The sequence below is a fragment of the Epinephelus lanceolatus genome, chromosome 18 (assembly GCF_041903045.1).
Source record: "Epinephelus lanceolatus isolate andai-2023 chromosome 18, ASM4190304v1, whole genome shotgun sequence".
NCBI classification, from domain to species: domain Eukaryota; kingdom Metazoa; phylum Chordata; class Actinopteri; order Perciformes; family Serranidae; genus Epinephelus; species Epinephelus lanceolatus.
In genome coordinates this window covers 32,020,751-32,034,194 of record NC_135751.1, presented here as the reverse complement: position 1 = coordinate 32,034,194, position 13,444 = coordinate 32,020,751, and the positions used below count along the sequence as shown (strand labels likewise).

The 13,444-nt window shown below is 41.2% G+C and overlaps 1 protein-coding gene across 1 annotated transcript in view; it reads left to right on the top strand.

Annotated features, from left to right (window-relative positions):
* mgat5b (alpha-1,6-mannosylglycoprotein 6-beta-N-acetylglucosaminyltransferase B) overlaps positions 1–13,444 on the top strand; it is a 110,205-nt gene that overhangs the window by 87,799 nt on the left and 8,962 nt on the right. The window contains exons 15-18 of the mRNA XM_078161382.1: positions 4,725–4,880; positions 5,048–5,194; positions 5,318–5,434; positions 9,843–9,917. Coding sequence (XP_078017508.1) covers positions 4,725–4,880; positions 5,048–5,194; positions 5,318–5,434; positions 9,843–9,917 — 495 coding nt within the window. The remainder of the gene's footprint in view (positions 1–4,724; positions 4,881–5,047; positions 5,195–5,317; positions 5,435–9,842; positions 9,918–13,444) is intronic.

Below are 13,444 nucleotides of genomic sequence, written 5' to 3'. Positions count from 1 at the left end.
TAGAAGAACAATCATTTTTGTTTAGAGTAAATTTTCCCTTCGAGCTGCTGGCAAGGGTTCTCGTACTTACTGTAACTTTGAAGTGTGCTGCAGCCTCCCACAAGGTTTGGTTCACTTCACTGACTGCAGCTTTGTTCCTACACCGACATAACATTCCCTGTTTCTCAGAACAACTCGAGCTGCAATGTAACATTTGTGCATCTGACAGATTGCGGCGTAAAAGCTGGCAGTGCCGGGTGTCTCCAGACAATGAATCCCTCCTCGTTGAGCAGTCTCTTCCTCCACCTTTTAAGGTTTTGTGGTTCACATGAGAGATTTGGGGCCTGTAAAGGTCCTATGAGAGGAAAAATGACTAATACTTCATGTCATATTTTGTCTTTTTCTCTATACGCCTGCCTCCCTCTGCTCCGCTTCCCTGCTCTTCATACTTCTGTTCTCACCCTGCACTATTCTGTATTCATCATCCCATGATGCATCATTGATGGATCCACACAGCTTCAAGTGAGTACACCTGCTCTTCACTGGCATTATCGATTCTACGAATACCAAAAAACAGACCTCATCTTCCACTTCAGTTGTGTTCGGCAGGAATTTATATATCAAAGCCTAACTTTTGGATTTCAGCTCAGGAAACAGACATTCAAAAATATCAGACTTGTTCACAGCAACCTCAAACATATAAAATATCTCACATCATTCAGATTTATTACTAAAGTATAAACTTTGTAAAGTCGCACAGAGGAGCATCATATAAAATAAAACCATTTAAAGAGGACCTATTTTGCTCATTCTCAGGTTCATACTTGTATGTAGGTTTTTACTAGAACATGCTTTAATAGTCAAAAACACTTTTTTTTCTCATAGTGTCTGTACTAGAACTGTCTGAGAAGCTCCAATTTAGCACCTGTCTCTTAAAGCCCCCGTCCTAAAAAAGCCCAGTCTGCTCTGACTGGTTCTGGGTCCAATGTATCTCGGCGTATCTGCGCTGTCATTGAAAATAGCAGCATATTCTTCCATGAAAAATCACTGATAAAAATGTTCCAGCAGGAATATGATCCCAAATTGAGGAGAAATTAACAACATCAGCAACCAAGATTACATGTTTCCCTGACGTTAGCATGTAGCTACATGTAGCAGTGTAGGCTACATAATGTGAACACTTGCAGAAGCGTGCCTGGAGAAGATGAATGTCTAAAGAAATATGGCACCCTTTGAGGTCATACTGTAGCCAGAGTAGAAAAACATTGGAAACAGAGTATTCAGAATGGTCTGAAGCTTGAGATTTTTGCTCTCAGGGATTGCTCTTACAAACATTTACCTCATTTTTTTAATCTTTAGCGATGTTGAATGGTCATATGCAGCTGGTGCAGCAGTTAGTGGGTTGGAAAGCTGGAGGGTCAAACTGTAAAATCAAATAATCAAATAGAAACAAATGATACCAGATTAAATTAACCATGATGAAATATTGCTGACACCATAAAGTGGAGTTAAAAAAGTATTTCACCGCTGGAAAGATGCTCTCTTCCTAAAACTGGGCTGTCGATTTAGTAGAAAGACACACACACTTTGGAAGTGGTGCAATTTGACCAGAGAAAACAAAGGATAAGAGTTGTGGCATTTGCTTTTCCTCAAAACCTACAATTACCATAATGCACTGTGCCGCACTGGACCAATAAAAGTTCCCACTAGTGGGTGATGTTATTTGAGCTTGGTAGGTTCTCTTCAGGAAACAATATGGCAGCCGACAGGTAACAAACAATTTAGAATTACACTTAAACTGTAAGATTAAATATGTCTCTGGAAAGTGTTACAATTTGATCCGTTTTTTCAGGCTCCATTTTTACAATACAGGAAACAGTATGGCACCCACTGCTTTTACACAAATTTTCATATTACAACCAAACAGTGGACTTAATATGTTTCTGAAGGCATTTTAGGTAAGAAATAGGCAATATAGCAACAGAATATTGGTCTATATTTGATCAGCATTGCCTAGAAGGACTTGTACGTGCCAGTCTGGTCTATGGTTAATATAATCATCCTTCACTGTAACACTATATATAAGACACATAATACATAAAAATATAACAGATCCCCTTTAAACAGATTTAGATAAATTACTGAATGAAGTGGAGAAGCTTTGTCGTAATTTCTTTTTCTATATAAAAGCTAATCACAAACGTAATTCATTTTAAGGAATGAATGAATCCAAGAATGTTTGATTTTCAAGACATTTTGGGAGCAATGTTTCTACAAGTGGAAGAAAGTGTGATTTCATCTGCATGTTGATCGAAGACATTAAAATGGCTCAAGATGAAAAACGATTTATGCCTTGAAGACATCACACAAGTGAATAATTCATAACATTCCCCATGAAACGCTTTTTGAGATAAACTAATTCAGCTTCACGTCAGTGAAATGGTTCAAACAATTTGTCCCCACAGAGCAACACAGAAGATATGCATCGATTTAAGTCCTTCATAACTTCACAGGTACCGGATAGTTAGCAGTTACCAAGATGATAATGATGTTAGTGCTAACAAGAGCAGACTCAGCTCATTAGATCTGCCTCATTTCCAATAACCAATACTGTTGTTCAGGCTGAGGTGATACTCTCACCCTCCTCAACACCTTTGGGCTTTTCTCCTTTCAAGAGTAGTTCTGTGTTATACTGATGAATCTGTTCAGCTCATTTAACCGTAGCAGTGGTTTTGGCGCTGAAGGGGAGAAACTTTGCAGCGTGTAAAGTAAATGTACTACAACGTAAAACAAGAAAGGGCAAATAAAAGTACAGCTGGCATCAGATATTCTGTCTGTGCAGTCCAATGAGGCAGATTGGTTCATGTTAATGTAATCAGTTCATAAAAACAGACTTTAACTTTGAACTAAATCAAATAGCAAATGTTTCAAAGATGGCTCATGTTTGGCTGGATTAGTATTGGCAGCATTTGACAGGCTTTAGAGGTCTTTACTTTGATTTGTGAGTTTTCAAAGTGACAAAAGAAAACTAATAGCTCAACAAATATGCTACATAAAATGTCCAAACTGTAGGTGAAATTATTATTTGATATATCAAGGGGAGCAGTCTTGACAACCATGGAAATATATGCCAAACACAAAGTGAGCAATCAAATGCTAAAACTAACCAACAGGGGCCTCATTACAGAAAAATATCCTAACTATAGCCTGTACAATGAAGATGGATGATATGCCAGCTCCAAGCAGCAACCTACGGAACTGAATAAGGAAGCCAAAACTGAAGTGCCAAAAACTGCAGTTCCTTGTGTGGCCACTTGAGGCTGGCTGCAGAACCCAGTCAGTCCCCAGAGACACCAGTGTTAAAATGCCCAACTTTACAGCAGATATAAACATGTTTATGTACACTATGTATTATGTATGTTATGTTATGTTCACTCCAAAGTCGTGAAAGTCCAATGCTTGGGCAGTGACTTGCAGTGTCAGACACTGATAACAAAAGTCGTCCTTTAACATCAGCATGATACTTGGCTGGTCACCACTATATTTTAACAGTGCTCCGCGGGACAAGAACAAAAGTTAAGGTGGCGAAAGTCCAAGTGGGGCGGGTTGGTCCAACAAACACTGATTTTCACCTGGGAGAGCAGTGTTAGCGTCCCGAAAGATTATAAAACCAAATCCTGTTCTTTTTTTTCCCAAACCTAACAATGTGTGTTTGTTGTTGAAGGAAAAAAACATCTGTTCGCAATGCTGTACCAACGTAGTGCCTCTGTTTTGAAAGATACTGTATGTAAACAGTACATTTCCTTTGAAAACACAATGCATGTAACAGGCAGAACTTGACACGCCATCCCAGAATGTCAACAACCAACGCACCCAGGGTATCTTGTACATCGTATCTGGACGTGGAAAGTCCGTGACCAATGGTTAATATGTTACGAGGTCAGAGTGAGAATGTGTTGTTACAGCCAGGTACAAAAACAGTTTTGGTCTCTATAGCTTCATGACAACTTCACAGGGGACACATTTTAATATAACCAACCTGTTTGCATTTTATTAACGCTTAAAGATATACATAATTAGGGATGGGCCACTTTGTGTGACAGGCTGTCTGCCAATAGTGTCCCCATTTTCTCAGTCAGATCCAGCCCTCGCTCCTCCACCGTGCCAGCCTCTCACCCAGATATGGTCACTTCTGGCTCCAAAAAAAACAAGATGGTGACAGCTGAAATGCCAAACTTAAGGCTTCAAAATGGGAGTCCACAAACCAGTGGGTGATGTCATGGTAGCTAGTTCCATTATTTTTACAGTCTATGGACAGCTGCCCAAAAATGAAGCCACCTGGTGGCTGGTTGCAGTATAGGTTTTAATCCCTGCCCCATTCTTGTTGGCACATGGCACATGAGACAAATTAAAAACGAATGTCAAATAAATTTTTCCCAAAGATGATTTCATACAGATGGCCATTGGCCATTTATTAAATTTAGGCTGGGGTCTATGCCATCCTAGCTCAAGATTCCTATCTTAAGGTTGTGTAATAACTAAATTTCTATCCTAAGATAAGATAGGTGGAAAACATGTTTCTGTAACACCAAAAATCCTACATGTCATACTAAATTGAGATAGGATAGGATTTCAGACTTTTTCTGTGCACTGAATTTTTTTTTTTTTTTTTTTTTTTTAATGCGATAATAAAGCACTTACTTTACATTTCCTTCCTTGATTCATTTTGTGTCTTTGTCTCAAAGGGAAAGGAAAAGTTCCTGGCCATTCTGCATCGCTACATGGAGATCCACGGGACGGTGTACTATGAGACGCAGCGCCCCCCAGAGGTGCCCGCATTTGTCAAGAACCACGGTCTGCTGCCTCAGCAGGAGCTGCAGCAGCTCCTCAGAAAGGCCAAGGTGGGACCATCACTGAGGCTGTCAGGGGCTTGGAAAATGCTCAGATGTTTGCATACACGAATTCTGAATCATAATGAAATGCTTTGTTAAAGTCTAGCGAGTTTTGACCTGGATATTAGCGCTCAACATATAGACTCATGATCCTCCTTTTTTTTTTTCCTGTCAAGCTGTTCATTGGGTTTGGCTTCCCCTACGAAGGCCCCGCCCCTTTGGAGGCCATAGCCAATGGCTGCATCTTCCTACAACCCAAGTTTAACCCGCCTCACAGCTCTCTGAATCATGACTTCTTCAGGGGGAAGCCCACCTCCAGGAAGGTAGATGCACTTGTGCTGCTCAGCACCTATAACAGTACATAAATATGCAGTGAGTGCACAGATCTCGACTTCAATGGCTGTTATATTGTGATAGTAAATATATTTCATCTCTTCCTCCCTCAGGTGTCCTCTCAGCATCCGTATGCAGAGCAGTATATCGGCAGGCCGCATGTCATCACTGTCGACTTCAATAACTCTGAGGAGTTTGATGCGACCATCCGTGAGATTATAAGGATCAATGTATGTTAATTTACTGGTGTTCGCCATCCAAACTCAGCTCTGCTCATTCAACACAATAATGTTCTTCTATTATAGTCTACTACAGTACATTTTACACTGCTGCATAACGATGCTGATGATAATAGTGTGCTCCTGCACACTTTATAGGCTGGCCTGACCCACTTTTGAAGCCCTCATCCTTTAATAGAGCTCTTAATCACGGCGTCCTGCATTACAACAAAATGCTTAGCTGGTTCCCTCTCTGCTCTGCGAGCTGCTAATTGCTTGAGATATTGAGCGGCTCAGTATGTAAACTGTGCCCACACCTGGGTTTACATGGCAGCCTTCCAGAGGCCAGCCCCACAGGCAGAAAGCATTGTCCGCAGCAGATCATATTAATCAATCACGCTGTGCTCAATCTGTCACTAGAGCAACACCGAGCCACGGCCAAACCTCTCGCAGTGCTAATACGCATATGTGCCTCTACCTGCCAGGTGTGTTAAATAGACCTTGTGTTTCCTGCTGATAGAGGCAAAATGAAGTACCAGTTGTGGCGCTGGTAGATGTTTTAAAAGTGGATTGTGCGGATGGGAACAATACTGATCACACAGGCTTAATGTGCAAGTTTCAACTTACTTTTTAAAAGACTGAATTAAAGCAAGAGCAGATTTATTTTCCATGATCATGATGAGCACACCAGATACGTGCATGTGTGTTTGATTCAGACACAGATGGAAAAAAAGTGCATGTTATTTGACATTTGTAATCATGGTTGGTTAAATTTTCACTGGTAATCAACATGACAAATTATACTCTGAAATGCTAAACATGTAAAGAAAATGTTAAAAAAGAAAAAGTGTGACATTTTGCCCAATGTACTTTTTTACTGTCTTACCGAGAGTAAGATGAGAAGTTTGTTACCACTCTCATATGTAACCGTGAAGCTATCATGGGCAGCCTGTAGCTTAGCTTAGCACAGAGACTGGGAGCAGGGGGAAACAGCCAGCCTGGCTCCACCTACCTGCACCTCTAAAGCTCAATAATTAACAAGTTATGTCACAGACTGTTTCTTGGCTGAAAGCAGGAACTTACTGGAGTCCGCTGGTTGCCTGGCAGCTCGTCGCTTTTTTAACACTTTGGCTTTTGTGCCAATTAAACAAAGAAGATATTATGTCTTGATTTAGCTGTTTTCACATATGAACATTGGACATAGGAGTTTGGAGGTTTGGAGTTGCCCTTTCACACATGTAACAACAGAAGATTGTCTGCGTCTGACACGTTCTGACATACTGGAAACGGTTTGGGTTTTGGTTTGGTTTTGGCGAGGGGGAGGCATGACACAAAAACTACGCCACGGAAATGGAAGAGTTTTTTTAGTTTACAAAGCCAGTACATACATGTAATTTGGTCATATATGACTGAATCTCTTGCCATTCCTTCAAAAAATGTACTTATATTGCGCTTTTCGCAGACATAGGTCACAAAGTGCTTCACAAGGGCAATATTCAACAGGAAAGAAATGATAGAGACGAACGTAGTGAAAAGTGCACAACTAGCAAAACTTTAAAGCTTTTTACAGCTCTGATGCAAACAGGTTACCCAAATTCCTGTCCAAACAGGTGTGTCTTTAGCCGGCTTTTAAAGGAAACCATAGAGATAGCAGATCGTAAGGGAGAGGAGAGCATTCCAAAATTTAGGTGCTCAATTTAAGGCGAGTGCAAAGGACAGACAACAAAGGTAGCGTATTTGATCGGAGGGAGCGAGCTGAGGAATACGGGTGAAGTAGTTCAGCTACATAAGAGCGAGCCTGACCGTGTAATGCTCTGTACGTAAGACTAAGAATTTGGACTGGATCCTAAACTCAACAAGGAGCCAACAATGTGCACCGTTTTGCTACAATGTCCAGGTTGAATGACATGGCTTTGAGGTGTGACAGGTCTCAAATGCTCCGGAGCCAGCATCCCGGTGGCAGACACCACAGGACACCTTCCAGAGCTCATATGTCCATGCCTTGACATGTCAAAGACAAGTCCGATCCATGGAGGCTCCACTGTGGGGGTACCTCTGGGGTACCAGCACGTCCCATGAATGCTCGATCAGACTTGAATCTGGGAAATTTGGAGGCCATGTCGATGCCTTTAGCTTTTTGTCACGTTCCTCTGGCCATTCCTGAGCAGTTTCTACAGTGTAGCATGGTGCATTTTCCTGCTGGGGGGGCCACCGCCATCAGGGAGTGCCGCTGCCATGAGGAGCGAAACTTGATCTCAGAAGTGTTTGGGTGGGTGGAGCACTTCACGTAGCATCCTCATGAATTTCTGGACCAAAAGTTCCCAAGGGAAGCATTGCATTGTAACAAGATTATCAATGTTACTCACTTCACTCAACAGTGGTTCTAATTTTTTGGCTGATCGGTGTATGTTTCCCATGACAATATACCCTTTGAATTTAACTGAATTAATCCCTGCCATATTAAAATGCGGTGTAACACAACGGGGTGATCAAAACACTGTGATTTACGTTTGAATAAACATTTTGCTACGTTTCTGCAGGGCTGAACGCAGCCCTGATGCGTGTTCTTGTCAGCTCTCATTGGGTCATCTCATCATGTTCAGAAGCCAGCAAACTGTAACCTAAAAAGTTGTTTATCAACCTTATTCTTACAAGGTAAAGTCTGTTTAATGTCAAGTCCAACAGATTTGAATGTTTACATTCTCATGTACAGATTGTCCTGATAATGTCTAGATAAGACCAGGATTACAGTGCATGTGTGAAAGGGGCTTTAGTGAACTCGTGAAGGTGCTGGTAGGCAGATTCTATTACCCTGACACAGAGCCAGGCTGGCTGTTTCTCTTTGTTGCCAGTTTTTATGCTAAGCTAAGCTTAGCTAACCAACTGCTGTTTCATAATGTTACATTTTCTGCAAATTTCCCTTAGTATTTGCAATAATAGTAGTTCAGTATATGTGATGAAAAGTTAAGTTTTTTGAGATGCATCCTAGTTTACTTACAGTATGTGTTTTCCAAGCTGAGCACATAATGTAATTACTCAACACTTGTTTGCATAGGGTTTGTTTGTAGTGCTGCTGCTTATGATTTTACATTGCTTCTTCTGTCAGCAAACTCGAGAGCTGGCTGCCTGTCTGACACACTGTTGCCTCAGACTTTAATGGCACCATGGCAACAGTGCATCATGGAAATAAGGGAAACAGGCGGCTGATAAAGAAGCACTAAAATGTCTGAGACACCTGCCCAATCTTACCCACCAGCTGGGTTTGTGTGCCGTCTTCTGGACATGGCTGCTGCCAGCATAACTCAGCTCAGGGACGTTTGATTTTATCGTCATCGATGATGGCATGATATAATGAATGTTGCTCACATATTTTTGTGGCCGAGCAATGCATTCAGTTTGGGCATATAAATTGCACAGTCATTTTAAAAATGTTTTCCGCTGCTGAATTCAAATCACCCTCTATGAAGCATTCTTTCTCTCTCCTGCGCTCACATTCTATTATATAAAGATGCCCAAAAGGCAAATTGCATTGCAGAATATCTGATGAAGTGCCAGATACATTTCATTAAACTCAGATGAAATAAAGTAATACGAGAGTGCTAAAAGGAACACAACACTAAAAGGAACCATTTATCAATTTAAAAGCCTGAGTGCTTTAGTGGCCCGATGGTAAACAATGAGATCTCACTTTAGCTACCAAGGGAGACATTCACTGCACATTCACATTCTGCACCGACAGTCCCGACAGAATGTGTCCTAATATAAGTCGTAATTATCGAAATCATCAGAAATACAATAGGTTTAAAAATGCAGTAATTACAGTAATATAAAACTCATCTCCACAGACATCGAACTGCAGTGACTTTTCTACACCCTCATCAAAAGTGCGTCTTTGTCCACATCGACTCCGTTAGCACAAAACACTAGAAAGAAAAGGAAAAGCTATTGATCAGTGTTCCCTCAGTGAGTTCGCCTCACTTTCCTCCCATCAAAGAGTCAGACACTGAGTGACAGGCCTTAACAGTGACACTGATAACAGCACCCAAAGGACCCCGAGTGCACAAAAACACCAGCCACCCCGGTGCCATGTGACCTGTGATCCGCTGTCACTTTAATCCATTGTTTGACATATTGATGCAGTCATCACTAAAAATAATGAAATCAATTTTCAGCGCTGTCACCTGTGATGTATTAGGTCATTGATTTTAATGTGTGGCTTGTGGCATGACATAAGCCTCTCACAATTACGCTAATGAATATGTCAGCTTTGATTAACCATCAGATGCTCGGCTCCTGTAATTACAATGGCTTGGTTCTGTGGACACGCATGCACACACACACACACACACACACACACACACACACACACACACACTCTCCCCTGCTGTTTCTTCATCTGTGTGCACATCTGTGTTTGCAGGTGGAGCCGTTCCTGCCCTATGAGTACACCTGTGAGGGGATGCTTGAAAGAGTTCACGCCTACATTCAGAACCAGGTGGGTCTCGAAACTCAACCGGATCAGCAGGCATGCTGGGTGAGGTCATAATGATGTGACACAAGTTGTTTGTAGGGACACATGTTGCCTCACAGCAGAATTAGTCCGGTCACAGTTTTGTAGTGTGAATAGAACATGGAAATAGAAGCAAGATCAACAACTGTTGCTCTTGCAAGTAGTAACACCCTCAAGAAATCTGTTTACAAAAGACCAATGCAGTCATTTGTTACTGAATCTACTGGAGCTTAATTAATAAATAATGTTACTAAATACCATTGTTAATCATTTAGGTTAAATGCTAGTGGGCAGTCTGTGTGCTATATGTGTTACATATACTGTAGACGGTATAAAAGAGGTGGACAAGGGTCTCTGAGTCTGAGTCCAATGCATTCAAGTGCCTCAAACCTGCATTCTTTGCAATGGTCAGCAGTGGACAGCTTCACCAGTTGCAAAAAGAAGTCTGGTTGTATAGAAGTCGAGAGAAAATTACCCTACTTCTCTCTGATTTATTACCTCAGTAAACATTTTCCTAATGAGTTTATGGGCTCAGTTGCTAGTTTCAAGTCTTCTTGAGTACAGCATGATGTTCACTTTGTAAATTATGGTCCCATTTAGAGTAAAATAGATCATTAAACAGGGTATGCTTCAGGGCGTGGCTACCTGGTGATTAACAAGTTGCTACCACAGTGAATTGTCAATCAGGATAGAGGCGTAGGAATGTGTGTCCATTGCACTGTGGACATTTTAATAGACCTGAACCTGTTTGTGATGTCAATGCTGTCCACTTTTGCAATGTGTTTCCGTCTCATGAAAGTTAACTGTGACATTTTGGTAGCCTAAAATGTCTAGTTCCAGTTGGGCTGTTCACACAGGACGTGCCGCAGCCCCGAGCTCTGCAGCCAGCTTCTGATGTGCAGTATCAGTTGTGGCATCTGGACTATTTTTTTCACAAACGACAAATGAATCTGGCAAGAAAACACACTGATAATCTATTATGAGCGATACAAAAGATAAATTAGATCTGAAATAAATGATCTGATTAAGATAAAATATGCGCCCAGTTCTTCCACCTATTTGTCAGATGTGTCTAAACAGAGAACAAGAGAGATGAGCAGACACACACACACACACACACACACACACACACACACATAAGGAGACAGAGATAGAGCTCTACATGTGATTAGAAAAGAGCAGAGGAGCAGAATTGCTTTCTGATCGGTGCAGAGAAATGCACCACTGTGTGAATAGCAGGGAACCTGCAGACAGGCAGCTGTGTGACAACTGAAATAGCGGGGCCTTTTGGCGTTCAGTGTGAACATGGTGTAAGAAGTCACCTGTTCATTTTTTCCCGTAAGTAGATTTTGTTTTGAGCCTGTTTTTCAGCAGCCAAATCCCAATTAATATCACAGGTAAAGTGAATTATGGATCCAACTGGCTGGCGCTAGTTTGCTGGTATAGGTGGGCGTGCATAGTGTCCTCAGGTGCTCAGTCAGATCCACGCCTCGTCCCTCCACGGCTCCCCCCTCTCGCCCAAATATGGTCACTGTTGGCTCCAAAAAAACAGGATGCCCAAACTTAAGACTTCAAAGCGGTATTCCACAAACCAATGTGCGGTGTCATGTTGGACAAGTCCACTTTTCTATATCCTCTTGAGTACCGAACTTTTAATGGGTATGCTTTTTTAATTTCTCCTAGGTATTTGAGAACAGTAGGAACTGATGAGTGCAAAAAACTCAGCATTGTCAACGATAATTAAGTCCCAATGTCCTCAAACGAGATGATAATAATGTCCTAATGTCTTCAAACAAGTACCTCCTAATTAGCAGCGTCCTAGCTTGTTACTGTTGCCATTTTGTATCTGTCTGCTTTTGTGTCAGGATTGGCAGCAGACTGACTTGGCAGAGATGGCTGCCATCTTGTTTTTCCATGGATTCGTGAATTGTGCTCTTACTACCACTAGATGGCACAAAAAAGTGTCCACAAACGAGGACAATAGATCTTAGTTAAGTAGAATAAAGTATAGGGTCAAGCAAACCCAAAATGTGATGTCCTAATGTCAGGAGGATAGAGTCAAAAACTGGTTAGAGTCAAGTCGTGTTATTGTAATAGCACTGTTAGTACTAGTGAGTTAGGTAGAAAACAGTTGCATAAAGTCTTCTGTGGCCATGAAGCAGCTTTCCAAACAATAACCCTGATGATGCCATCAGTGTTATTTCAGTTTCGGTTCAGCGTCCAGAAATTAAAAACAGAAAGCTTGTTCCAAACTTGAGATGAGGTGTTTGAAAGATTAAGACACTTACCAAGCTAATTAAAGGGTCTAACGACAGGATGCATTATGGAAAATGTCGGCTAAAAGTCCAGAAGGACGTCTTGGCCTTTGCAGAATTTTGGCTGTTCCTTTGAAGTTATGAATATTGTGATTCCCCCCAACTTTAGAGAAGTACAATATTAAATCCCCTTAAATATACCCTGTGGAGTTTTCCTTTAAAAGTTTTGGTTTAATTTCAGTTTTACTCACCATGATGTATTGTGCATATCCTTGAGGTCTAACAAATAAGTTGAATGCATTTTCTTCCTCCATAAAACATTTACAAAGGTAATTTTTCTTCAGTTTTTACCAGTCAGTGGAATGGCTGCAATGTGTATCACCTAATGTGCGTCCTTGTACACAAGAAAAACAAAACAGGGACCCACACACTGCAGCAATGCTCCACACTGCAGCTTTAAAAGTGGTTAATAAAACTCCCCAAGGACCCTTTAAAATCTATCATATGTTTGTAGTTTGGAGCCATATAAGCTGACAACATTGGCGGCACATGAAGTTATGTATTCAGACATCTTTTAGCAAAAGTGCAAGTGTTTGGAAAGGACTGTACTGAGTATACAAACAAATATGGAGATGTAGATTTAATGTAGGAGTGGCATGCAGATATTTTTTGGCTTGTGTACTTTTCCTCTGCTGAAACTGGGTCACAGTAGGAGGAAGCTGCAAACCTAACTTTGAGTATTCATTGAAATCATTTGTGACTGATCGATCTGCAATTTTAGCACATATTGTCTGACCTTTTTAAAACAGTAGGGTTCTCAAAGTTCTGGTTTGCCTCTTTGGACTCTTTCTAGTTGGACCAGAAACTTTAGATTCAACTGATTGGAACCACTGTACAGTGTGTCTCACTGTGCTTTCCTGGCCTTGTCACCAAATATCAGAATTTCCAATTTTTCCCTACAGTCTCCCCATTTTAAGTGTCTCAGTGGTAAACCCAGCACTAGGACAGAATAGGAATGGAGAAGGAAGCAATAACATTCAAGCACCTCCATAAACGACAAAGGATACATGTATTCACCTCTGCTCATGAGGTCAGTCTTCACTGTGAGTCTTCTCAGCTTCTTTGTTGACAGGAGAGGAGAATTAATCAGCTGTTACATATTGGATCCTTGTTTCTGAGCCAATCCGTTGTATTTTCTCAAATGTTTGTGTTGCGCTTTTAGTCGTTTATCATTTGTCCATCTCTTGGAAAAGTTAC